The 24,916-nt window shown below is 37.5% G+C and overlaps 1 protein-coding gene and 2 long non-coding RNA genes across 3 annotated transcripts; 1 reads left to right on the forward strand and 2 right to left on the reverse strand.

Annotated features, from left to right (window-relative positions):
- Window positions 1–1,565: 1,565 nt before the first annotated feature.
- Window positions 1,566–17,854, forward strand: LOC139941558 (glutamate receptor 1-like). Its single transcript, XM_071938114.1, has 10 exons — window positions 1,566–2,469; window positions 8,499–8,690; window positions 8,849–9,097; window positions 9,973–10,145; window positions 11,124–11,177; window positions 11,541–11,831; window positions 12,246–12,365; window positions 12,648–12,791; window positions 13,904–14,107; window positions 14,652–17,854. Exons 1-10 carry the CDS (start codon window positions 2,388–2,390, stop codon window positions 15,867–15,869), a joined length of 2,727 nt encoding a protein of 908 aa, XP_071794215.1. The 5' UTR covers window positions 1,566–2,387; the 3' UTR covers window positions 15,870–17,854.
- LOC139941559 (uncharacterized) lies at window positions 2,468–24,909 on the reverse strand. Its single transcript, XR_011786608.1, has 6 exons — window positions 24,177–24,909; window positions 23,588–23,658; window positions 8,154–8,232; window positions 6,624–6,681; window positions 3,207–3,302; window positions 2,468–2,593 (listed from the first exon to the last, which is right to left on the reverse strand). It is a non-coding gene; the product is annotated as an uncharacterized lncRNA (long non-coding RNA).
- On the reverse strand, window positions 17,003–19,642 carry LOC139941560 (uncharacterized). The gene is made up of 2 exons (XR_011786609.1): window positions 19,515–19,642; window positions 17,003–19,469 (listed from the first exon to the last, which is right to left on the reverse strand). It is a non-coding gene; the product is annotated as an uncharacterized lncRNA (long non-coding RNA).
- Window positions 24,910–24,916: the final 7 nt, after the last annotated feature.

A 24,916-nucleotide genomic window follows, 5' to 3' on the forward strand; every position in this document is an offset into this window, starting at 1 on the left:
ATCACCAAGGATACAGATGGCTGCATTCGAAATGTTTAAGTGGCGGCCGCAAGATACTTAGTGGTGGCGGCCGCAAGATAATAAGTGGCGGCCGCAAGATAATAAGTAGTGGCCGCAACTTACTAAGTGGCGGCCGCAAGATAATAAGTGGCGGCCGTGAGATAATAAGTGGCGGCCGCAAGATACTAAGTGGCGGCCGCGAGATAATAAGTGGCGGCCGCGAGATAATAAGTGGCGGCCGTAAGATAATAAGTGGCGACCGCAAGATAATAAGTGGCGGCCGCAAGATACTAAGTGGCGGCCGCAAGATATAAGTGGCTGTGCTGTGAAATACATCTCATTCAGTGAAACATACATGCACTTGTCAAGTGGCACCAATAAGGCTTCATACCAAACCCCAAAATTAAAAATAAATCAGAAGTTTAATTTACTCGTGGAATATTTCCCCCAGCGCCCCCCCCCCCCCGCCTCCCGCGATATGCCACCTCCCATCCGACCACAAACTTAAAGATTGAGTTTTGAGGTTTTCCATTACCAGAGTAAAATGTTGCATCTATAAGCCTGAATGATAACTGATGATTTAACATGCAGACAAGAGCGACGATATTAAGAAAGAAACGAAGTCACACCTTTTTGTGGCACATCCTTTGAATGTTGCCTCTGCTCTTCCCTGTAGTGGCTATAATAAATTATAATGTCAGACATCCATGCCCCAAACAATTAATTCTTATTTTACGACGATTTCTTTTATTCTGGTCAGGGCAAGACTAACATGTTAAAGCCGACCCACAGCACAACAAGATGGAGTGAACACTACGAACAGCATTTTATTAACGTTGAAAGCCCCAACATGAAAACCACCAAACTTGTTTTCTGAATTCTCTAGTCACTAGTCATTTTGACAGTTTCATGAGCACTCATTGTGAAGTCATCAAAACATAATATTTACTCAGTTGCTCATAACAATCTAGTTTGTTTTTTCTTGATAAAGTTGTCGCGATTTACCTTGAAACTATTTTCTTTATGTCTAGCTGTTTGTTCCGAGACTAGGTACACTACAGTAACCTAAATAGGGGAGATGGGCAGAAGGAGACCCCCCCCCCCTCCACGCAGAGACATTTCCTAAATCCAGCTTGACAACCTCACCACATACATTGAACAATATTGTTTTCAATTTTTGCCATGTGTATGGAAACGTAAATATAAAATCCCCGAATTTAGAGAGATCATCCCCCTTTCTTTTTTACTTCGCATAATAAAAAACTATGTTTAATTGAGGCATACCGATTTCGATTAGATTCTGAAAAGATTTAAGAAATGTTTCTTGGAAACGGGATAAATTCACAGCGCACGGGTCAAAGAGTTGCTCCCTTGGAGCTTCTGGTGAACCCGTGGGGGAAATCCCGCTGAACTACCGGTGTGTTTGTACTCGTGATAAAGGAAGAAAACAAATTTCACAACACCAACATTACTTCTCAGTATTTTATTGCTCAACATTTCAAAACGTCAGTTTGTCAAAACATAAATACAGGTTAGTGATTGAAAATATCTAGAAGGAATTCAAATAACTGCTTTAGGCTGGAAATACGTTACAAGTCACGTTTTTGATGGGGTTTTTTGTGAGAATAATTTTAAGTATTTGAAGACTGTTTCGGAACGAAACGAAACCATTTTGATTGAAACGCTCTACAACACTCCATTGCACAAAATAATTATGGAAAAACGTGCATTATTTTGTTGCCTATGACCATGACATCCAAGTAGATTTATCATTTACTTTCCCTTGAAGATGAAACCATAAGACAATAATATAAACTACACAATATTGTATTTTCTTTTGCAATTATGTTCCCAAAAGGTTCGGACAAAGGTGTACGGTGACCACAATGCTTGGTTATTACAGCGTAGGTCGTGTTAACATTGATCATAGCATGGAGGTAGGATTAGTACCAAAATGCATGGTTTACACTTAGTGTGGATCATGTAACGGCTGGCTTGATTACTGATCTTTGACAACGACAAAGATCTACTATCAGACATAATGACCCCTCCCTGGACATTTTACACATCCCCTCACAATACTTGTTTATTTGTACCCCTTTCAGCAAAATGGTGTCTTCGAGAAATGGGCGTGGTTTTGTTGAGTGACAGGATGACGCGTTCACTCAAAAAACATCAATACGTAATTCTTGCATTCTTAATAAGGAATGTGTGTACGCGGTGAGCGAATGGTTAGCAAAGCCGTGTATTGTGTTTCAAAAAGGAGAAAAGGGCTGTTTCTCCCGTTGAACCGCACGACTGAATAGGGAGATTGAAAACTTCTTGAAGCTGTTTCAGCGCCATCATCAAGCAAGACGTCTTGATAGAGAATCTTAGAGAATTGGAACATGGGTTGGAGGAAGATACCCCTGCTCCTGCAGGCGTTGATGTTACTTATTGCTACCATCTCAGCAGAGGATTTCACTTTCGGTAAGTTGTGAAGAAACAAATAAACCTGTGTTTGGTGTCCTGCCGATTTGAGAAGTCGTTTTGCAATTCTACAGGGCCTGGTGGCCAGAGGCACGACTTAATTGCAAAGGTCATTGTCCCTTTCCTGCAATATAAATTAATTCAGAACTATTACTTACGATTGTTGGATGGTTAAAAAAAAATATAAATACATTATTGTCAGTATACATTATTCTGAATTTAACATTACATTAAGATCAGACCGACTGCATGAATACGGTCAAAATCAGAATTCAAAATGGCCGCTGCGCCGGTTGGTGTCTTCAGTGTAGCTCTTGGAAACGACGAGTTCATGAGTGTGAGTTTCTTTGATGAATTCCACTTAGGGGCTGTATTAACACGGCTCTTTAAGGAGAATATGTTCTTAAACTGCTGGAATGCCAGTTTTCACTGAGAACATAAAACAGCATGATCGGTCTAAACCCACCAGGTGTTCAGCAGGGGGCATATTTTACTACCGTCCATACCACATGGAGGTATTTCTACCTCCATGATTATACAGGACCACCAACAAGGCTCTGATCCAAAACCATTATTTTAAACAAACTGGCTAACACTGTAACATTTTATTTATTGAATCTTTTGAAGTCTAGAGTGAACAAGTTGTAGATGCCATTTTGCATTAATTTTATCCTATGTCTACATGTACACACATACAATACATTGTATTTGAATACATCGTAGCCTTCACAACCAACCTGTCGTGTTTGATCCATGATGAGCACCAAACCACCTACGATCATAGTGTGATGAATTTGACCTCAGACACAGAGGAGAATGTTACTACAGAGCATCTAGAATAAAATCAATCAGATGATAATGTTAATCAGTGTGATGTTTGTTGTTAATATCATTCAATGGAAGCTCTTGCCCCAATGAATACTATAATTACATCAATAAAACCCCAATTTCATGATGTTGTCCGATTGCCTATCACTGTGTTCTTATTTCCTCCATGCTTGGCCAGAGGGATGCCTGGCATATTATTATCAATCTTGCCAAAGTCCAAACATTTTGGTTTTGGGTGAACCAGACCAAAGAGGAATGTTCCCTTCTCCATGGTTGACCATGGAGTGGTTTTGCAAAGGCACATTAAACATAATTAAGATACTATAATTCTTCTCAAAATATATCAATAATTTCAGAACATTTCCTCAAGACCATGGTATGCGTGATAAATGTGTGGTGGTTTACCGGTACAGAAAATGAGTTTATTCGTTTTATATGCAATGTATTCAAAACAATTATTTAGTTGACCACTTTGAAAAACATTTGGTCGAAAAGGACAGAGATAACTTTATTCGGCGAAGTGCTGCAATGAATTATTTGTAGTAATGAAAATAGATTTCTTTTAACAAAAAAAAAAGAGTTAAATCTAGCCCAGCTTCTCCTGTGTGAACCATGGCGTTTTATTTCTGAAATATTGTTTGGCTTATAGATTAATAAGTTCCTGCCATTGAACCCTCTGATTGTATACTCATAACCAAACCAAAAGATTGCTTTGTAAAGAATTCCTTTTACTTTGTCAGGTCGCCTTTTTCACACGGCGAGTGGGTTTTTTCTGTACAAAATGGAAGGGGGAAACATAACAAATCTTTTGTCATTCAGTGATCGTGCTTAATGTATCACCCAAAGCTTTTGGGGTAGAAAGGGCTTTTATAGACAACAAATGCCTTCAAAGCGGTCCATACACAGGGACCATTTTACCGTAAGATTGTATTTTACAAAAAGGCATGTCCGTGACAATTTTTGTTTCTTTCGTGAGACCTGTTGCTCCTCTTTACGAAAAAGCAGCAGTTTATCTAATAAGGTTTGCAAACTTGATATATACTAAATTGTTCATCATGTGCATCATCCCACTTGTTACTTGCACTGTTCAAAAAGTACACCGATTTCCTTGCTAGTTTCATGTACAAGAGTGGTTAAAAGGTTCTTTTTGTAGTGTTTCTTGAACTTAATCAAACAATGTCTTTGGAAAGAACACTGTTGTGTAAATGAAGTTCATACTCTTGACGTTTAAAAAATACGGTATGGTTGAGAAATAATCTGTGTTTGGATGTATTTGTTAAATCTGCTGTTTTTCTGTGAAAACGTTATGATGGGGTTGGGGGGGGGGGGGTAGTCATTGAACTACACTTTACAACTTTCCTTGAACTGTATGGGTTTTGTGAATTATGTCCGTTTAACCATGGATGACTCCTTCCATGGTTAAAAGTTGCTGTCAGTGTTTAAAAAAACAATAAGTAAAATCTTTGTCAGCAAATCTAACATTTTCCTTGAAATGTTTGTCTCCTCGTGAATTATGTCGATAAAGTTGACAGTTGCTGTCAAGATTTAAACAGAATATGAACATTTTTGTTTGCACGTAGTCACTTTTCTCGAACAATCAACATAACTTGAGTAGCATGAGACCGCTGGTTATTTACCCCTGTGTGAGGGGGGAAATGCACACCCCTATATTAATATGCGAAAGCCCAACACAGTTTAACAACCGTTTATTGTGTTCTGAATGATCGGAATTATTAGTCATCTACAATGAATTTTCGAATTGTGAATAGAGAGTCGACAGTTTACGAGGGAAAAGAATTTCAGTTGTCCTGCGTCATAATCCAAATCACCCTCAAAGAATGCCCCAAATCCTACCACGATGTCCTTCTGACTAAAAACATGTCCAGAGTGGCCCAGCGCATGGGAACTATGTGATCTATTGTGTCGAGAGCATTTTTGAAAGAGGTTTTATTATTTTTAGGAGGAAGTCAGCAAGCAAATATTCAAACGTGTGTTGAATCAGAATGGAAACTTTTTAGAACGCTTCTAATTTGTTCATCATTTACTCGTACAACATAGGGAACAAGTGGGCAACTGCATTCCCAAATTCAGGCAAATTAAGAAGGGGGGAAATTGACATGGAATACGAAAATATAGAAAACAAAAATAGTTTTTACGCGCTTCAAGAAAGTGGAACTTGTGCTGTTAGTGTACAATTTCTCGGGAAATTCACCCTCCTCCTTTATCCAAAAGTCCTCGTACGCTCATTTTATCATAGTTTGGTCAGGATTTTCACAGGTCACAAGTGTAAATTTGTTCCTGGCCGTGTCAATCTAAATTACTAAACGAAAACGAAACTTAATTTTGTTATGTTCGTGTGAAAACCTGTGCATTATTTCAAATTTTCACAAGTAATAGCATCAATAACTGTTTCCGCGTAGTAAAACCATAAAACTTGCAAGATATTTTTCGTCAGTTGGTAAGTCAAAACATTGTTCAGTATCTATGCTTTGAGGTACAGGTACTTAGGTCAGTTACAGGTCGGCAGTTGCTTTCATGGAGGAAGTTAAACCAAAGCCAAAGCACTCTACATATCGCAGTAATTGGACCTCTGTTGGAGGCCTGGGCTGGATTACGAACAATCTGGCCGTTGGTATGGCAACATTCCTGGGTACAATTATCATATGTTTTTGTTTTGGTCCTGGGACATCTTGACGTGGATGACACCTGCTGACCACGACTGGGTCAAGAAGTACATGTAATTTATGCACTTGGGTCAATCTGACGTTTGCAACTACCATTGACCGTAAATAAGATTCCTTAAATTTATGGTTTGCAGAACGTCCTTGGGTTCAATTGTTTCTACAACAAAACTTTGTTATTGGGAATTCTAAAACGAAACTGTAAATATATATGTGATAACTTTTCATGGAGCTTTTATGTCTTCTTGAAATAAAGATTGGTTTAGAGTTTTCCCCATTTAATTGGTTTTTTATTTATTTATTTATTTATTTATTTATTTATTTATTTATTTATTTATTTATTTATTTATTTATTTATTTATTTATTTATTTATTTCCTTTATTTATTAAATTCTTTTTGCCGGGGAGTAAGTAGGCCCAACATTTCACAGAAGTACATTTGTATGTGAGATACAGGCCCTAGTGAATGACTCGTAATTTTCGTCAACAAAATTGTGTTTGTGGTGACAGAGTAGCCGTTTGAATGGTTTATGATTGTTTATTTGACATGAAAATCTTTATGTAGATTGTTATTTAACCTTTTAGTTGTATAAATTGTTCTGGTTTGTTCATCTTTAAAGTAATTGATTATTTAAAGTATTGTACCTTCGAACTCCTTTCGAGTTTGTCGGTTATTTTCACTCCATTAGCCCAGCTGTTTTCACTGTGGATAGCAATTAAAACCATCGTGTTAAATTTAACATCAATAAGGAATAAACCTGGGACTACAAATCATGTCTCCCACAACAGTTAGTGGCAGAAAACAGAAAGCTTGTATTTTTGTTTAACTTTTTTTTAATACAGTCCTGAAATACATATTAATGTCAGCTTCTATTAACGTCTGATATAAACCATCAGTTTGCGGACACCTTTATTGATTAATAGTCATATGAATAATCTCTAATTGTATTATATATTCGATTTTATTCTAAATAATTATTCACAATAACTCTTCCCTATTGTGACACACACACAACCCCCGTCATCAACACGCCATGCTCTGCAACTTGCAAGGCCAGTCACTGGTTGGGGTGTGGCTCAACAGTGCATCTCATTTGCATACTAGTCTACTTTGCATAATAAAGCATTACAACAACATTGTTATTGGAAGGCAACTGAAACCGGCCTGTCTCGGTTGACTTATTACGCACAAAAGATGGCTGGCCTTCCAATGGTATGTGCAGGCAACTGGTTGCCGTTGCCTGAAACGGTCGTTTCTTTTTGGGCGCCATTTTTATTACAATTTGGAGTGGGCCTTGGTGACTGCTAGTGAAGCACAAAAGGTTACCAACAGTCATATCTATTTTCTTCGTGACAAACTAAGGTCCATACCCAAACTTTTTGTTTAAAAACACGAAGAGTTCCACTTTCGCTTGTATTTAAGAGTAATTTACATTTACACGTACAATTTTCTTTGTCAGTTGATTCCAACTTGTGTTTTAATCGAAATTGCTGTCGAAAAAACGCGGGAATGGCAACGCCCCAGTGCTAGACAGAGGGCGCTGTTTCATAAACCAATAAGAATTCTCAATGGGAAATTGCTTTGTCGTGACTTTATAGATCCGTTTGCCCATTAGTTGTTGTTTTTGTGTGGATTGTTTCCCAGTGGCTCATTTGAATATTTGTTATAATTTCTGTAAAATTTACGACAGAAACATTGATTGATCGTAATGAGTGAGACATACAAATACCGAAGGTTTTCTCTGAGTAAATGCTCACAATGTTTCAAAAAAATGGCGTCTGAATTTCGCATGATCAAGAATCTTGGTTTTCAGAAAAAGAATCAATCACCATCAGTGTTTTTTTCTCCGACGTCATAATAAATTTGAATATAATTTAAATAGAAGTCACCTAAGCGGAATGATGGTATGACACTCTAATAGTTACTAAATGAACGGGTATGCTGGTAGTGTGGACCCATTGCTATATATCGCCAAAATAAATCGTTCTGGTCTATACATTCTAGTTATTTGAGTCATTATATTTCGTTATGTGTTTCAAGTTGCAATAAAACATTAGAATGTTGAAGGTAGTAGTAATTATTATAAAATGAGTTAAATTTTAAAGCAAAAATGAAAATAAAGAAAGACAGAAAACAAAAACATTTTTTTCAACTCTTTAAACGGCAATACATACCATCAAACCGCTGCACGTGTCGTCATCATGACGTCACTATAACTGTCCCTATAAATGTCCCGACATCAGCCATTAATACCTGAAAATATACATATATAGGAAATTAGAAAATGGAAGGTATTCTGAAATGTTTGTATTATCATTTTAAATCCCCCCTTCACATTGATTAAAGAATCTATATTTCCATTATTCGTTATTAATTTGTTAATACTTTTATTTGTTTATCAGTATGATGTGCTCCTATTGCAAAGCACCTGTTGTGAAAAATATTCTGTGAAAGAAGTCATTCTACACCAAAAGACCTCATATTTAAAGTTTGACTTTTGCTTTGATGTTTTTGTGCAGAATCTTTTTACGGCAGTGTTTCACACATTGACGATGAATACAAGAAGATTGTTGATGATGCCGTTCGATACGTGAATACAGAAGACCGAAATGGAGATCAATTGAGAGTTACGCATTTCCAATCCCGTATATCACAAACTCCACCTTACGTGAAACAGTTCAGCACTAACCCATACCAGGCTCTCAAATTAGGTAAGTGTGCTCTAAGCCTTTATGCGCCGTTTTTGAAAAGGCACAAAGGCATTTTCTCCTTGTTTCTTTGTGTGATTTATTATTATTTGCTTGTTTCTTTTGGGCATTTTTCTTCTTCACATTTTGAGCTGACATCATTTTGTCATTCCTTTTTTTAGATGTATGTCCATCTGTGGCTTCCGCTCGTATCAATGGCCTTATGATTCCTAATGATCTATGCGTGAATTGCCGATCCGTTGGAGGGATGGTCAGTGATGCAGTTAGTCCAACCATTGCATTAGATCAGGCTCAAGGCTCTAAAGCCATCAAATTGCTGCCCACTACCGATGATATTTCTGATTTGCTGGTTGGGCTTATCAATTATACCAAGTGGTATGACTTCATTGTTCTGTACGATCAAGACTCTGGTAAGTGTCTGTAAATACCCAATGTTTCTTAGAATATCAAATTAACCTAAGTCATTAATCCAGTTGCCTCCTTAATTTAGTGAAACCCTCAAATCTCACCCGTAACAATAGCACATCCTTCATGTAGTAGTTGCTATGGGCTAGTGAAAACCACTTCCTAAACTTGTACTGTGGTCAACTAAAAACTGGTGTTTAAAATGCCATTATCTCTTCTTTTTCAGATGTGAAAAATAAATGGTATAAATAGATTGATTTGTTGAGTGTGAAATGCAACTTCATTTGACCCTTACACTGTGATCATCAATACATCAGAAAGATACATATGACAATAACATGTTTAACACCTGTGCTATATACTATAGTACTTACTATAATTACAGGGGAAAGTAAAACACACACTAATGCTCCCATATTATGATCAAGACAAAGCGTGATCCAAAGCAAACTTGTGGATTGATAACTAACAATAAATTGCACGTTTGTATAGTCATGAAACTATCTGGTTCGGGCATAGAGTTTGATTTAAAGGAGAAAACTGGCACTAGACAAAACAAGCAAAGTGTTTACACTTGAGGTAACCAGTGTTTAAACAATGATTGATACTCATTTAACATATCGTTATTTGCTTAAATGCTGTTGTAAAATGTCTAGGCAAAGATGATTTGAATTTATGTCGCATTTAATCATATCTTCATCCCCTTGTTTCTCCCCTAAATTGTATTATTTTAATTGTTTCGTGGTTCAGACTTCTTAAGTATAAGGCTTTCAAGTTTAATACAGTTCAAGGGTTACTTTATTTCCACTGCAACAAAACCATTAAATTTGTCTAAATTTCGATTAAAACCAAATCACTTTAAAATTGTTCCAATTTGTAGGACTCCATATGGCTGAAAAGATGATGGACTTTGCTGAAATCTACGGCTGGAATGTCAAGTTATTGAGCGTATTGGATCATGATGCATTGACTCAAACACTGAAGACATCCGCAGTTAAGAATCTTCTACTTTACTGCGAATACCAAGAGAATGCAATGAAAGTTGTCAGATTGGTTGGTACCTTGTCTTACTTTCTTTCAAAATGTTGTTTTATTCCATAATTGTCATGCTATTTACCAGTATTAATCATGATATAGTACTGGCCTCGTGGATGATTCTGAATGGTCAGACAATAGGAAGTTGTTTACTTTGTAAAACATTCCGTTAAAGGCAGTGGACACTATTGGTAATTGTCAAAGACTAGTCTTCTCACTTGGTGTATCTCAACATATGCATAAAATAACAAACCTGTGAACATTTGAGCGCGATCGGTCGTCGGAGTTGCGAGATAACTATGAAAGAAAAAAACACCCTTGTCACACGAAGTTGTGTGCTTTCAGATGCTTGATTTCGAGACCTCAAGTTCCAAACTTGAGGTCTCGAAATGAAATTCGTGGAAAATTGCTTCTTCCTCCAAAACTACGTCACTTCAGAGGGAGCCGTTTCTCACAATGTTTTATACTATCAACCTCTCCCCATTACTCTTTACCAAGTAAGGTTTTATGCCAATAATTATTTTGAGTAATTACCAATAGTGTCCACTGCCTTTAACATGTTTATGTAAACCTTATTCTGTGCAGTTTTCTGACGTCATTACCTTTTATTTTTCATTTATTATCAGCTATAAATGTACGATAATAGATGTCAACTCCCTCAATTTATTAAAACTGTCTCCTCTCTATGTTTGTTATTATGTAATAGTCTCTGACACTTTTTATGATTAATATAGAGTGGTGTGTCATAATTAGATTCTATGTAAATTTGACATGTGTTTTTGATATGCATTTTTGAAATGTATTTTTTGATATGCATTTTTGATATGCATTTTTGATATGTATTTTTGATATATTTTTTAATGTGTATTTTTGATATGCCTTTTTGATACGTATTTTTGTATATGTATTTTAATAGTAAATACATAATTGCATTGTGTTTGTCTAAAGCTTTTTTAAAGTTTTTTTTCTTCATTTCTTTCCTTTTTATCCCTTCAGGCTATGGACAAAGACATGATGAAGGATTCTTACCATTGGATGCTTGGCAATGTGGTGGGTACAGTATATTGATGGACCTTTAACATTTTACAGGAGATTTGTTTTTTAGTATATTGTGTAAAGAGGGCTAGATGCAGATACGTGGACTGTGACACATTTTGTGATGTGTGTAGGGTGTCGTTGATGACCGGCCTAGGGTGATGGAATCAAGTTCTATCATTTACAGAATGTGGGTTCGAATCCCCAGTCTGGTCATGTCGCAATACTTGCGTTCTTGCACAAGGACTGCCAGGGATAATAAAGACATATACTTTACTTTACGTTGGAATTAACTTCAAGAAACATGTCATATTTGATAAGAATCCTAACATTGATGATTGTACTATAACAACAACTTTAAATTCTACCTCATCACAGAACATGCCACTGACTTGGGACGATGTTGCGAGGATTAAAAGGGGCGGGGCTTACATAACACGCCTCCAGATGCAGACTGTGAACAATGTAGCGTCTGACCTTTCAACCCAGAAAGCAGAGCCAATTGAGGAGTGGCCATTTCGGTTGAGACTTTCTTATGATGCTGTGGTTCTATTCAAACATGCCCTAACGAAGTACAAGTTAAGAAACAACAGATATCCACAGACTCCAATTCTTTGCCAGTCAAGTGAAAATTATGTTGTTAGCCCACTCGAGGAAGATCTTAAGAGTGTGAGTTTATTTCGGATTTATCTTTCATTCTTTTCTGCCAGGTTAATTGTTTATCCATACTGCAATTGTTTGGTTGTGTTTTTGATGTTAATTGTTTCGCTTTGTATTGGTAAGATTGACATTTCAAATTGAGTCTTTTTGGCTTCTGTAAATGTCCCCCATGTTGGTTTGCTCCGTAACCATCACCACATTGTATTATACGTATTGCATTATTCATATTTTTGTTTGCATTAATTACTTTTCCCAACCAGTTCTTGATTATTTTCCTTACTTGAATTATTGTTCTAAATGTTTTGACTTTTCCCTTCTTTTATAAAATATTGAAATAAGTGTTGATTTGACCTGAGGCATTTTGTATCCAGTGTCTAGCATTTCACAGGTCGGTCTTACATTTTTCTTTTTTTTCCTTTGCAGGTGACATTTGAAGGTCTTAGCGGCACAGTGTCTTTCGACAGTAATGGCGACCGAACAAATTACACAATCGATATCTACATGGGAAAGGGAGAAACTGTGTATGTTCACAATTCTGTTGAGGTAGGCAGTGTACAGATCCACGTTTCAGAATTATTTTTCTGTGAACGCATTCTTTTTAATGTATATATTTCAATGAACTCAATCGGCTCTTGGGCTTCGATTGAATTTTTAATAAACCAATAATAATAATTATTTATAAAAAATGGTTGTCCTGATGAATGTAGGCCTACAGCTTAATAGCCCAATTTGATCTGATATTGACTTATATCCCAAGAAACAGTTCTTTTATTCTAACATGGGTTTTGACTGGTAACTGTATTCTTCCTCCTTTCTATTTTAAAGGAAATCCACCCAATGGGAAAATGGACTCAAAGTATTCGTAACTGGGAGCTAAGAAACCCCGGTAAATGGCACAGCCCAACCCGTCTATCCATGAACCCATTTAGGAATGCTGCTGTGGATACCATAAGAATCGTATCATTGGAGGTAAGTCGAGGATTCGATCTGAATATTAGGGTTCTAAGTTTGTAGAAGCATGTCATTTATTCTAATTGATTCATAAGTGATGTTTGAAGCTATGCATGGTGTGAATGATAAGTATGGAAACAAGAGATAAAGGAGAGAACAAAGAGAAAGGATCCATGGTATTTCAGTATACTTTTGTCTTAATTGATTCAAAACAACATCAATAAGGTTGTTTGTTTGAACTAGCACCCATTTGCAGTTGAGTGGAGACAGATATACCTTATTAAACCCTAAAGTAAATAATAACCCTTGACCTGTTTGTGGGGGCTGCTGAATGGCAGTGCCATGAATGGATGAGCGATCTAGCCCGTTCAAATGCAAAGCTTTAGACTTCACATTCAATCCTCTGTTATTGACCAACCGTGACAATATTTCCATTATGCGTTTTCATATGACTAAATCTGGTGGAATTTCGCTCGACTACGACATAAAAACAGCTTCTCAAAATAAATATGTGCACTGTCGGTTGTGTAAACATAAGGATTAGTATAGAAGTAAAAGTACCACCTACGAAAGCACCTTAACCAATTCTTAACATTCTTGAAACTAATCCCGAAATTGTTTTGCAAAGTTTGCAATGTTTAACTTATTAAATCAAACCTGAGTTTTCGTGAGCTGTACTTATCATTATTGTTCTATTTTCAAGGTATCAAGCCTGAATGAAGTTCAGATTGTTAAAGTAAAATCGTTTGTTGTTTAGATTCGTTATTATTCATTATAATCACATTAAGAGTCCTGTATGAGAAACATATTCGATAAAGAAGACGGTTGTTTTAGTATAGGTTCACAAGAGGGTTCATTGCCAACATTAACAAATAGATTGTGTTTTAGTTTACTTCGTAATTCTTCCTGTGCTGTTGTCTGATCTTTGGAATGTTTACCGTAATCTGTAATCTGTTGTTTTACATTTTTATATCTCTTGCCTGTTGTGTTATATTTATATTTTTATACTGTAATTGTTTTGTGTCGACCTGTGAGATCAATAACTGATTTGAAACTGATACCAACCACAAGATACAACAATGTTAAGATTAAACCCCTAACTTGCCTAACCCCTCTTTCCCCCAATACAGGAGCCTCCTTATCTTTTGGATGACAGTCGCGTCGGTATCCAAGGTTTCATCCCAGAGTTCTTGAAACATCTTAAGAAGCTCATGGAAGAAGAACTTGGCCACGATTTCTCTTACGAACTGGAGCTGGTTTCCGATGGAGACTACGGTAGATACGATATCGACTCCCATAGCTGGAGTGGCTTGATGGGAAGACTAGTCAATGGGGTATGTATTATTTTGCTTTTTGTTTGTGTAAGTCAATTTCTCTTTATTTGCTGTCATCTTGCAAATGTTGCTTTAAGTTTAAAAACTAACTCACACTTTCTAATTCTTGTCTTCTTTCAAGACAATAGCAGATTTTTCTAATCCTTTTCGAATAATGTTGTAAAAATTGTGAATTGCTTTACAGAGATTTGAAATCGCTCAACAGTCGAATTGTTTGTTTATTTAGAAATGAAGAATGATGTTAATTGCCATTTTGATGTTTATTTTGGGTTGCCTTTCTTTTCATACTTTGTTATGCAAAATATTGTATCCGTGTGTGCTTGTTGTGTTTTCGGTTCCCGTTATTTCTCACTGCTTCTCATATGTCATAGGGCCTATCGTAATTTCGTAGCCACTCTTCCTTTCTCTATGCTTAAATATATAGAGAATTTTAGACTCTTATTAAAAGTGCACCAGTCTGGCATTATAGTCGAGCAGCAAGGGACTTTGAGTAGTTGTCTTCCGGCCGGATCATTCATTAAGTTCTCAATGTGTTTCTTTACAGTATGCTGATATCGCTGCTGCCCCCATGGCCGTTACGCCCCTACGTGATGAGTATGTTGACTTCACCGTACCTTTCATTAAGAGTGAGCTAGGTGTCTTGGTCAAACATCCTAGTTGGATCTGGGAGTACCCCTTCGCACCTGTCTTTCCGTTCCGATGGGATGTTTGGTTAATCAATCTCTTTGCTCTGATTGTTGTTACCGTAGTACTGACTTTCATCGGGGCATTCAACAAGGAGGAATGGAAGAAGGCATCGGAGCGAGGTGAAGCATCACAGGAACAGAGTCAAAGCTTCAATGTTTGGAATTCATTTTGGTTCTCTGTAACGACCCTGTTCATGCAGAGTTACGATGCATCACCCCGATCATGGTCAGGTCGAATTGTGGCAGCTTTCTGGTTCTTCTTCTGCATCGTTATGGTGTTTCTATTCCTCTTGAATCTAACACCATTCCTTACAGCTTCTAAGAGTATTGGTATCGTCCGTGATGTAGGAGGTCTTCTGGATGAAACTACTGTCGATGTTGGGTTTATTAAGGATAGCCCTGCCTATGACTTCTTCAAGTACTCCGACGTTGAAGACTACCGTCGATTCTGGGAGTACATCCATGCAGCTAATTCCATGTATGGTGATGAAACCACGATTGAGGTTCGTGCAGAGGAAGCTGTCCAGAGGGTCCGTCTATCTAATGGGCGTTATGCTTTAATCCACGACAAGGAGGTGCTTAAGAAAGAGGCAGATAGATGGCCATGTGACCTCTTTATTACTGGTGGTCACTTTGCTCTGGTCGAGTATGGCCTGGCTGTACAGTCAGGATCACCACTACGTGACCAGCTGACCTATGCCGTGAGACGTCTGCAAGAGAAGGGAATCATCGACGAAATCTGGAAAAACAACAGCAACAATCCACTTTGGGTTGAGATAAACAAAGAAGGTTCTTGCCAAGGTGATGCCACCATCTGGGAGGTACAGGGTCTCTTCTCCTTGACAGCCGTTGACCTCAAGGGTGTTTACTTCATTCTCATGCTTGGAATGGGTTTCGCTGTTATAGTATTCGTTCTTGAAGTCCTAGCTTTCCAACTTGGGTTCGGACCTTCAAGCCCAGGCGCTCCTCGCGACAGACAAGAGTTGCAAAACCTTAGATCAAACGATAAAATGGGAGGTGGTGGTGGAATGGGGCAGGGAGGTGGAGCCGGAGGTAATGAAAAGATGTGGATTTAGGTCAGGGTGAGATACGTCACTAGAAAGGGGGAAATATTGAGACATCCAAATTTGCCAAACACATTTTACTTTTCAACGTTGATATTCATAGGCAGGAAGATGTGCTTTACAGAGGGTATGAAAACCGGTTACATCTCCGATCGTTTAGAGTCATAATGCGAGAGAATAAAGAGCAAGAAGTAACAAGTTCTTGGGCTGCAGTCCGAACTATTAATTTGGGACTGCCTTTGTACCTCTTGAAAATGTTGTAAACCTTTTACATGCCCTCTTTGGAAGTAAACGTTTCATTGATCTTCAAACTTTTAATTTGGGACTGCCTTTGTACCTCTTGAAGATGTTGTAAACCTTTTACATGTCCTCTTTGGAAGTAAACGTTTCATTGATCTTCAAACTTTTAACTTGGGACTGCCTTTGTACCTCTTGAAGATGTTGTAAACCTTTTACATGCCCTCTTTGGAAGAAAACGTTTCATTGATCTTCAAACTTTTAACTTGGGACTGCCTTTGTACCTCTTGAAAATGTTGTAAACCTTTTACATGCCCTCTTTGGAAGTAAACGTTTCGGTGATCTTTAAGAGCAAAAAAAAAATGTATCGGGCTAGTGGTTGCAAATTCAAGCTCGAAGTAAGAACACCTTCGTTTCGAAAATAAGATCGATAACTACAGTCCGTTATAAACAGCGCGTCTTAAAGATGTTCCGCTTATAAAGAGTAAATTCTGAAGACCCGATTCTTAAACAACGTTTTTGTTATAAAGAGATAGTTTGGCCAGTCCCAGCGATCTTGTTGCAGTGAGGGTCTATTTAGACTGTTTTATGTAATGATCGATTGATATCGGGTTGTAGGTGCATCATTTTACCATGTTAACAGCACGACGTTGTATGCTCATTTTGAGTAAACCCTTTTCAGAATGATGAATTTTAATATTCTTATATAATGAGTTTTAATTCGTCATTCGCAGAACAAAAGTTGTGTTTTTAATTGATGTAATATTATCTTGTTTCAGTTAATTGAACGTTTGGTTTAATTTACTTGTATATAATGTAGTCTTGATTACTTGTTTTCGTGTTTTTATTTTCTCGTAACGTGATAATAAACAATTTCAGAGGGCTTAATCCCTTTTTTTCTTTGGGGGGGGGGGGGGGGGGCTTCGATTCCCTTATACATGTACTGGCATTTCCATTTATAGTAGGACTGTAGTAGCACATTGTGTCTCAGCATAAGGGCGCGTTCATTATCCCCGCGTCAATTACTGAGAGCAAAACAGTTTCTTTCTTTAAACTACAAGTTGACTTTAGCAAGTTATTGTGTAAATAATCAAGTTCAACTTAACGCTCAAAATCGTGTTGTCTTTTTGTCTTCTAGTTTTCTCCTTTAACATTGTTAATTTCGTGATCTCAATTTGTGTACAAAGTTGAGTTTTTGACAACACTATTATGAGGGTTGACATTCCAGGAAAGATTTGAACAAAAGAAGAAACGAATGTTAAATGCAGTTATTGATTTTCACAATATAATGCATATGTTAAAATGTAAAATTGTTAAATGATTGTTTAAGTTGCTTTTAGGTGTATATTTAGCTTTGCTTACAACAGTTTATAAGATTATTTTATATCGGTGAATGCCCTAGGACTTTTTACAAGAGTTTTTGTACTAAAGATTAATCTTTGTTGCCCATGAACATTAAGACTGGATACAGGGTATAGTACTATATAAAGCTAGCAGGCCTACATGTAAATGTTTGACTCTACAAAAAGTTGTAAATATAAGTGGAATATTTTGAAGTGGCATTCTGTCATTTGTAAATATTTATCCCTCTTGCTTATTAATTTAAGGTCATTTGTCAGCCTTAACATAATTTTTTTCATATTTCTGTATCAATAAATCGGTCTTAGTTTTACAGTTCAATACTTTGTAGAGTTACTGAAAACATTTCAAGACATTTTCTCTGGTGGAAGGAAATTAAACTAACTCCGATATTTTGTAAATGTTTGTAACTTTCGTTTCGGTTCTTGAGCTTCACCAACCATTGCAGACTCATTAATTTAACATATTTAAATTATCAACTTCAAATCACAGGTCATGTTTTTCGCGTCGCAAATTGAAGTTGAGATGCTATGTGGACAAATCCAGCGATTCGTTGCTCGGTGACTACAAGTATAATTTTGAAAACAATGAAGTACATGAAGCGTTAATATTTCAGTCACAGTTGCCAGGACTGTTGAGTGATAAATGCAAAATCATTATACAAAACCCTTTAATGAAATTCAGTATTGCATATTTGAAAGGATTTGAAAAAGGACAAACAACAATCCAGAGTGTCAGATATGGAAGGAGTTACTGACAAGTTTTCGTAAATGTTGGTCCGTCTTAGGGGTTCAACCTTATAGGTCAAGTTTTTTTGTTTATATAAAAAAAAAAAATTGTATATGAGATGGAGGAAGTTATCTTAATTCAACCGTTTTTAGTCTGGCTGGTACACTGTTCACAAAAGTTCCTTGAAATCTATTAAAACTACATGGGTAACTGAACTGTAGAAATGCCACCATTTCAACATACCCACTATAAGCGCAACAAGCCATCATTTCAACATTCCTCCTAAGAACTGGATCCCAGTTTCAGACTTTATTGTCCACAAATACTCTCATCCCTGTTTACGAAAACTGAACTTGAATACTTTCCGTTCCCTAAACCCCAAGGTCAATATCGAGATAAATATATTGCTTTGTTTCCACCCATTTATCTTGACAGGACATTTATGGGGGTTTATGAAGGATAATAAAAGTTGAACTCCCAGTAGTGCAGTATCGGCCACTGCCTGCAATCCTGGTCCCACATCAGGATCTCATCTTACCTTCCTGCTTTTATAAAATCTTATCGTATCTTGGCTTATTTCCTTCCAGAAGGCAGACCCCACTTAATATTTGACCGTCGTAAATTTCCTGATGGAGGGTTTTTATTCCGACGGAGGAGTTAATGCACCCTGTCCATTGGGTCCCAATGCAGGTGTTTCAAGCCGTCAATGTTGTATCCCCATGGGGTTGCAAACGTTTCGCAGATACACGAGGAGGGCCGGTTATAATGAAATGAGAATTATTCTAGAAATCACGTAGATTTCGAGAAATTGTTTTGAGCTTTTCGCACAGCGAGCATGAGATGCTCATCGTTGTTTTTTTTTCCGTGTGTTTTTTACATACTTGGTGCGTTTGCAGCTTGGTGCGTTTGCAGCTTGGTGCGTTTGCAGCTTGGTGCGTTTGGTGAGAACAACAAATTTTGGAAAAAGGGCTGTCACCTTCTCCTACAAATACTACATGGCACATGAAAGTTACAAAATGTACGCGTTTAATCAAGCTAGCTAGTAGACAGACTGTTGAAGTCTCGCGCGTATGAAAATAAGGGGAAAATCGAACGAAGACTAGGCTATATCATCTTTAATGTTCCATTCTTACAGAAACCTTAAAATAGAAAAACCCATAGCATTTTGTATGTAGGCCCTAATCAAACTAATTTGTTAAAATTGTCCTTGACAAAAATAAAATCCATTTGCAAACCATTCATGAATTTGTCGGGCCATATGAACATCAGTTGGGCAAAATGTCTGACCTCGACGTATATCAAAATGAACATCAGTTGGGCAAAATGTCTGACCTCGACGTATATCAAATTAGGATGAGGTCTACATATCTACCATTTGTTTCTTTGGGTATCCCCTCACTCTTTGTGAAATGTAAACTACTAATAAAGTTCTCTCTTTAAGTCGCATCATGTATATACGAACCAGGCATAACTAAAAACAAATAATAGCGGTTTTCAGTTAATAACTGCCAGTAGCTAAATAACAAATGGATAATAAAACGGCGCCATGTTTGGCCGAGAATAATGGCTGACTACCAGCATTCACCGTCTCTAATTGCTCTGACTATTATCAGTTCCTGCGGGAAGAAAAACCGTTTCGTTTAATTTTTCTGGCCGCCTTTATTCGAGATTGAATGAGTGTTCGGACGTCGGAGGTCACAACTGGGTTTTGAGTCCCAAACATTTTCTACGTAGAGGTGTTATTCAACATAAAATCGAATAGTTGACTAAACCGCAGGTTTTTCTTTTATTGGGGGGGGGGATGGAGGGGATGGATTGTACTTGGACGGTGTGATCGTGCATTGTCGTAAATAAATCCACACAAAACCAGAATGGGGGCATTTCACCAGAGGTTTAAATGTCCCTTGAGAGGCAAAGTCATTTATTATTGGGTGTAGAGATTTACGACTCCCGGCAATTGTAATAGCAAGGTGTTTACTTCGCCTTTGCATTTTTTCCAATTCCTCGCATTTTAGGATAAAACGTTTCACTTGGAGAGTAAAAAACTAAGGTTATGATCGACCTATGGAACTTGGGACTTTTTCAAGCCTTAACTTTGAAGTAAGACGAATAGGCTCTTTACAAAACGTGCTTGAAAGGGACGCCAATATCGCTGGTGAGGGAACAGCTATTTTTATGGTAGATATTGGGGTTATTTGTGCATTTTAATTACAATCAGTGAATTTTACCAACAACCAGATTATATCATTAATGAGAAAGGTATGTGGCTTAAAGGTAATCGCAGTGTGTCCTTGAAAAGCAATATAGTAGGCTATAGAAAGGAAGAAGGCGATCAGAGCATACTGATCGAAACGTCGAGTTGAAACTAACGGTTCTTGAAAAGCAATATAGTAGGCTATAGAAAGGAAGAAGACGATCAGAGCATACTGATCGAAACGTCGAGTTGAAACCAACGGTTCTTGAAAAGCAATATAGTAGGCTATAGAAAGGAAGGAGACGATCAGAGCATACTGATTGAAACGTCGAGTTGAAACCAACGGTTCTTGAAAAGCAATATAGTAGGCTATAGAAAGGAAGAAGGCGATCAGAGCATACTGATCGAAACGTCGAGTTGAAACCAACGGTTCTTTTCAGAACCACTCCAACTCATTAGAGATAGTCATTACATGGTGTTACCGCAAACCTTTCTATATTGTATTTCCACTATGCAAAGTTTCAAATCCTACTTAATTTAGTAGGCATATAACAAGTAATCTCAAAGTTTTCAAAATGAAATGATTCTACGATCCCTTCTCCTCCCTAGAATACAATGTATGCCGGAGGTCACGTGATGATGAACAAAATGTTCAGAACATTGAACAATATCCACCACAGTCAAAAGCCATCTTGCCTTTATATCATACTCTTGAGTGTTATGTCATTGTTCGACTAAGGTGCGAGAGGAACGTCTTTACTAAACCAATTCAGGTCCCCTGAAATCGAGGTGCGACAACAGGTCAGTCGCGAATAGTTGGTGTGAAAACATCACTACTCAGTAATTGACCTTTGACTGATTTATGATTTCATACCGGAGACCAAACCATGAACGCCCCATGTGCTTCTGCAAGTGTAATGTTCATGTGGATTTAGGCCACTTATATCAATATTTTCGGCAGTAACGTTAACACTAACCGCCCTTTCTTTGTGAAAGAAATTTAATGGCTAAACTTTTCTCCGAGGTGTTTTGTTCAAATTTGCTTTTACGCGATGAAAAAAAATCATGTTGGAATTAGGCCCACAGCAGCTGCCCCTTTGTCAAGCTTGTCCCAACCCCAATAAAAAGAGGCTAGGGTTTCATAAGTTTCAGCAACCCACATCTTGGGTATGAATAACATGTCTTTCTGGGTCCCCTATATTCAGAGTTGTTTTTCTTTTGTCTGACAAACCTTGGTTGGGGTAAAAACTTAGACAATAAAAGGAGAATTCTTTTTCAATTTCTGGGGCTGGTTTAGGGCATAGAAATACTGAAGGTCTTTTAACATTGCCTGGGGTCCACGGTTATAAAAAAAAAACCTATTTATGCAGCTTCGGCACGAAGCTGAATTTGCTAAAGTTCACTTTGGGGTCGCCTCGGTTGGTGGTTTGAGCTTGTTCATTTCGTACGTAACTTTGGCATTACTGTGATTGTTAACGTGCACCCCATGAGTTCTGGATTCTGATCTTCAATATTCAATTTGAGGGTCAGTCTGATTGATGTCTATAGCCTTGACTTGTTTTATTTAAGAATGAGACACAGAGGTAAAAATTAAACCAACTGGACGACAGCATCAGCTGATCCAGTTGGATCATTTTTCAAAGTCATTTGACTGAAATGTGAAATCTTGCAAATATAGTCATAGGTAAGAGTGCGATAAATTTACTCACAATGTGTCTTGGTTTTCCGAAGGACGTCATACTTATGTGAGACTGAGAGGATAATAGTACCAACCCCCCCCCCCCCCCCCCCCGAGAATTGGTGGGCTTTAATTTGATATCTTCTGCACAATCCCTCCATTTATTTCAAACACAACTTGACCCCGTTTAATGATAATGTGATTAGGTTTTAAATCCCTTTCCGAATGTTAAGTTTTAAATTTGTAACTTGACAGCAATTCAGCCTTTGGCTGTTAAATAATGTCAAAATAAACCATTTCAAATCAAATTAAATCATGTTGTTTATGAAACATAACGAGCCAGATATTTCATAATTTTTCATAGAGCACCAAACACTGCCACTTTAAGTCGATGAGTTCCAGACAGAAGTCGTGCTCTCGTAAAACCATTTTGTTGTTATTTCTGAATTCCCTTTAAATTGAAATTAATCTTTTCCTGCTGGGTAGCATTTTTACCCCTTTGTGAGATAAGAATTATCCTGTCAACCCTACACGACGCCTTCTTATATCATAATACCAAACCCTTCTTAAGTTACATTTCTTGGGGTTTCTCTAAGAATGTTTGTGGTATATGTTGAGTCCGGACACTGTTGTCTTTACGAGGCTTGGTTAGGGGGTAAAAAGAAACCAAACCCTCCATGTCATTATTGGTTCCGAATATTCGATATTGAGAAACCAAATCGCTGAGGTATTCCACTTAAATCGAAATATTACAGTTCCATGGGTTGGTTGAAGTCTGCCTGTTCACCCCTAGCAATGCTAGACACTTTGTTATAATTATTAGATTGAAGCTATTTGTATAGTATTTTGCGGACAAAAAACGGTCATCACTTATGAGTACGAATATGTTAATATTACACACAAAGTATTGAACTACATTATTACTGTTTATATTCGGCTTATTTACCCCGAATCGTTTATTCGGCGCAGTAAATCCAATTGTACCTGGTGGTTGCAACAAATATCCGAAAAACCAGTCTCATTACAGTTGCTTATAATTGTGTTAACTTTTTTGTTTTGTCTGGTTTGGTTTTACAAGACTCGTTTGTTTCACCGATTAACATACTTTTTTCCAGAACTAAAATTTGACAATTTATTATTTTTAAACGCGTTTGCGAACATTGCCCAGATCATTGCCTAACAATCGGCAAGGTGACGCCTCCACATTTTGAACAATGGAATAACAATTAACACATTTCTCAATTTGTCTTCTTCAATTAGTAAACATTCCTTATACTTTCAAAAATCGAAAAGATTCAAAGTACTTTTCCTTTCCAAATCTAGTGGACAAAAATATGCATAAAAGGAAAAAACTGCTTTTTCTTAGAGGAAAATTTGATATTTTATTCCCCCGATAAGAGGAGCGCTTCCGTGCACTATCGATGTTGTTTTAATTGAAAACTTGACAATTTCTGATATTAACAAATCAGAAACAAATTCATAGTAGACCTACTGTAGTACAGGGAGAAAACAAATAATTGTGGCATGGCCTACCTTTGAAAATCCAAGATGGCGAATTAGTTGATCTGATTAGCATTTCGTGGTTCGTAGTCGGCTGCATAGCTCTGTAATATTAATGAGAGTGGAAATAATTGTCTATTTTTGTCGTTTTTGTCAGTTAGTGTTCAACACAAGGCTTGGTCTTTGTAATCATATGTACTTTGCCTTTCATCAATACGATAAAGCTTGAAAACACAATTTCTAAGGTAGACATTTTGAAGGCAAATTGTGGTTTTATTTGGCGTTATTTTGTTGACATAACCTCATAAATATAGAGCAAGTTCAATAATCACACGGATGGTATCCAAACAATAAACTGCAGGTCAGCGGAATAATTTGGGTCAACCTTACTATACTTGTTTAATGGTATTCAATGACCTTTATGATATTGGTCAAAGTTACTAAATCATCTTTTGACAGCGAGAAAATTGCGACAATAGTCATGTTCATCACTCTATACATGGGTATGGTTGTACTGATGAAATAAATGAACGAGATTTGTGTCTTATCTAAATGAAACGAGTAGAGTTTGAAAACAGACAACGTTTACGAAAGATTCACAGACTGTTAATAATGCGATTACCTTAGTCCTGGTTCCTTCAACCGCAGTGGAGTTGACTTTCTGACTCTTCAGAGTTTCCTGCTGTGGCGGCTTCTCAACTCGGCGGGTTGCTGAACCTGGGTTCGTATCTGTCTACTTGTCCTCCGGTGTGGTACATCTTTCAGCAGCTTGGCTGATGAGGTGGGCTAGCTATACACCGAGGTAGGGCTAGCTTGCACCGAGTAAGGCTCTGTTTTCCTGCCGTTGGGCGTCGGGAGAGACACTAAGGGTCTCCCTTGTGTCATAAGGCATGCACGACCTCCTCACACCTTAGCTGGGTTGCGGAAATATGTTCCGAGCCAGCTGTTGCTATTTGCGTAGAGGCTAACCCAGGTTTAGCGTCCAAAAAAGGCGGTTGAAACAAAGATGGCAACCACATAAACCAAAACAAACGAATGTTTGTTGTTTCAAAACCAAATGTTCACTGCCTTGACGTGAGAAGAGTCGGTTCAAAATAGATTTGAATCATAGACGCACTTGGAATGACTTAGGGTTTTTTTTCAGTTCTGTTTGGAGAGGGGAAATCCCAGTCATTCAGGTGTGTTTGCTGATAGGTAGTGTTTAAATGTTACAACAGATTGACCAGTATAGATGAACCAGATTCACAGCTTGTACGAAACATCCACATCTGTTCATAAAATTATCCAGGCTTCTTTTGGCCGGCATCCATTTAGTCACGTAGTAGGGGGCGTGGTTGAAAAGTTCAAATCTTGCAGTTTTGC

The sequence above is a fragment of the Asterias amurensis genome, chromosome 9, assembly GCF_032118995.1.
Source record: "Asterias amurensis chromosome 9, ASM3211899v1".
NCBI classification, from domain to species: Eukaryota; Metazoa; Echinodermata; class Asteroidea; order Forcipulatida; family Asteriidae; genus Asterias; species Asterias amurensis.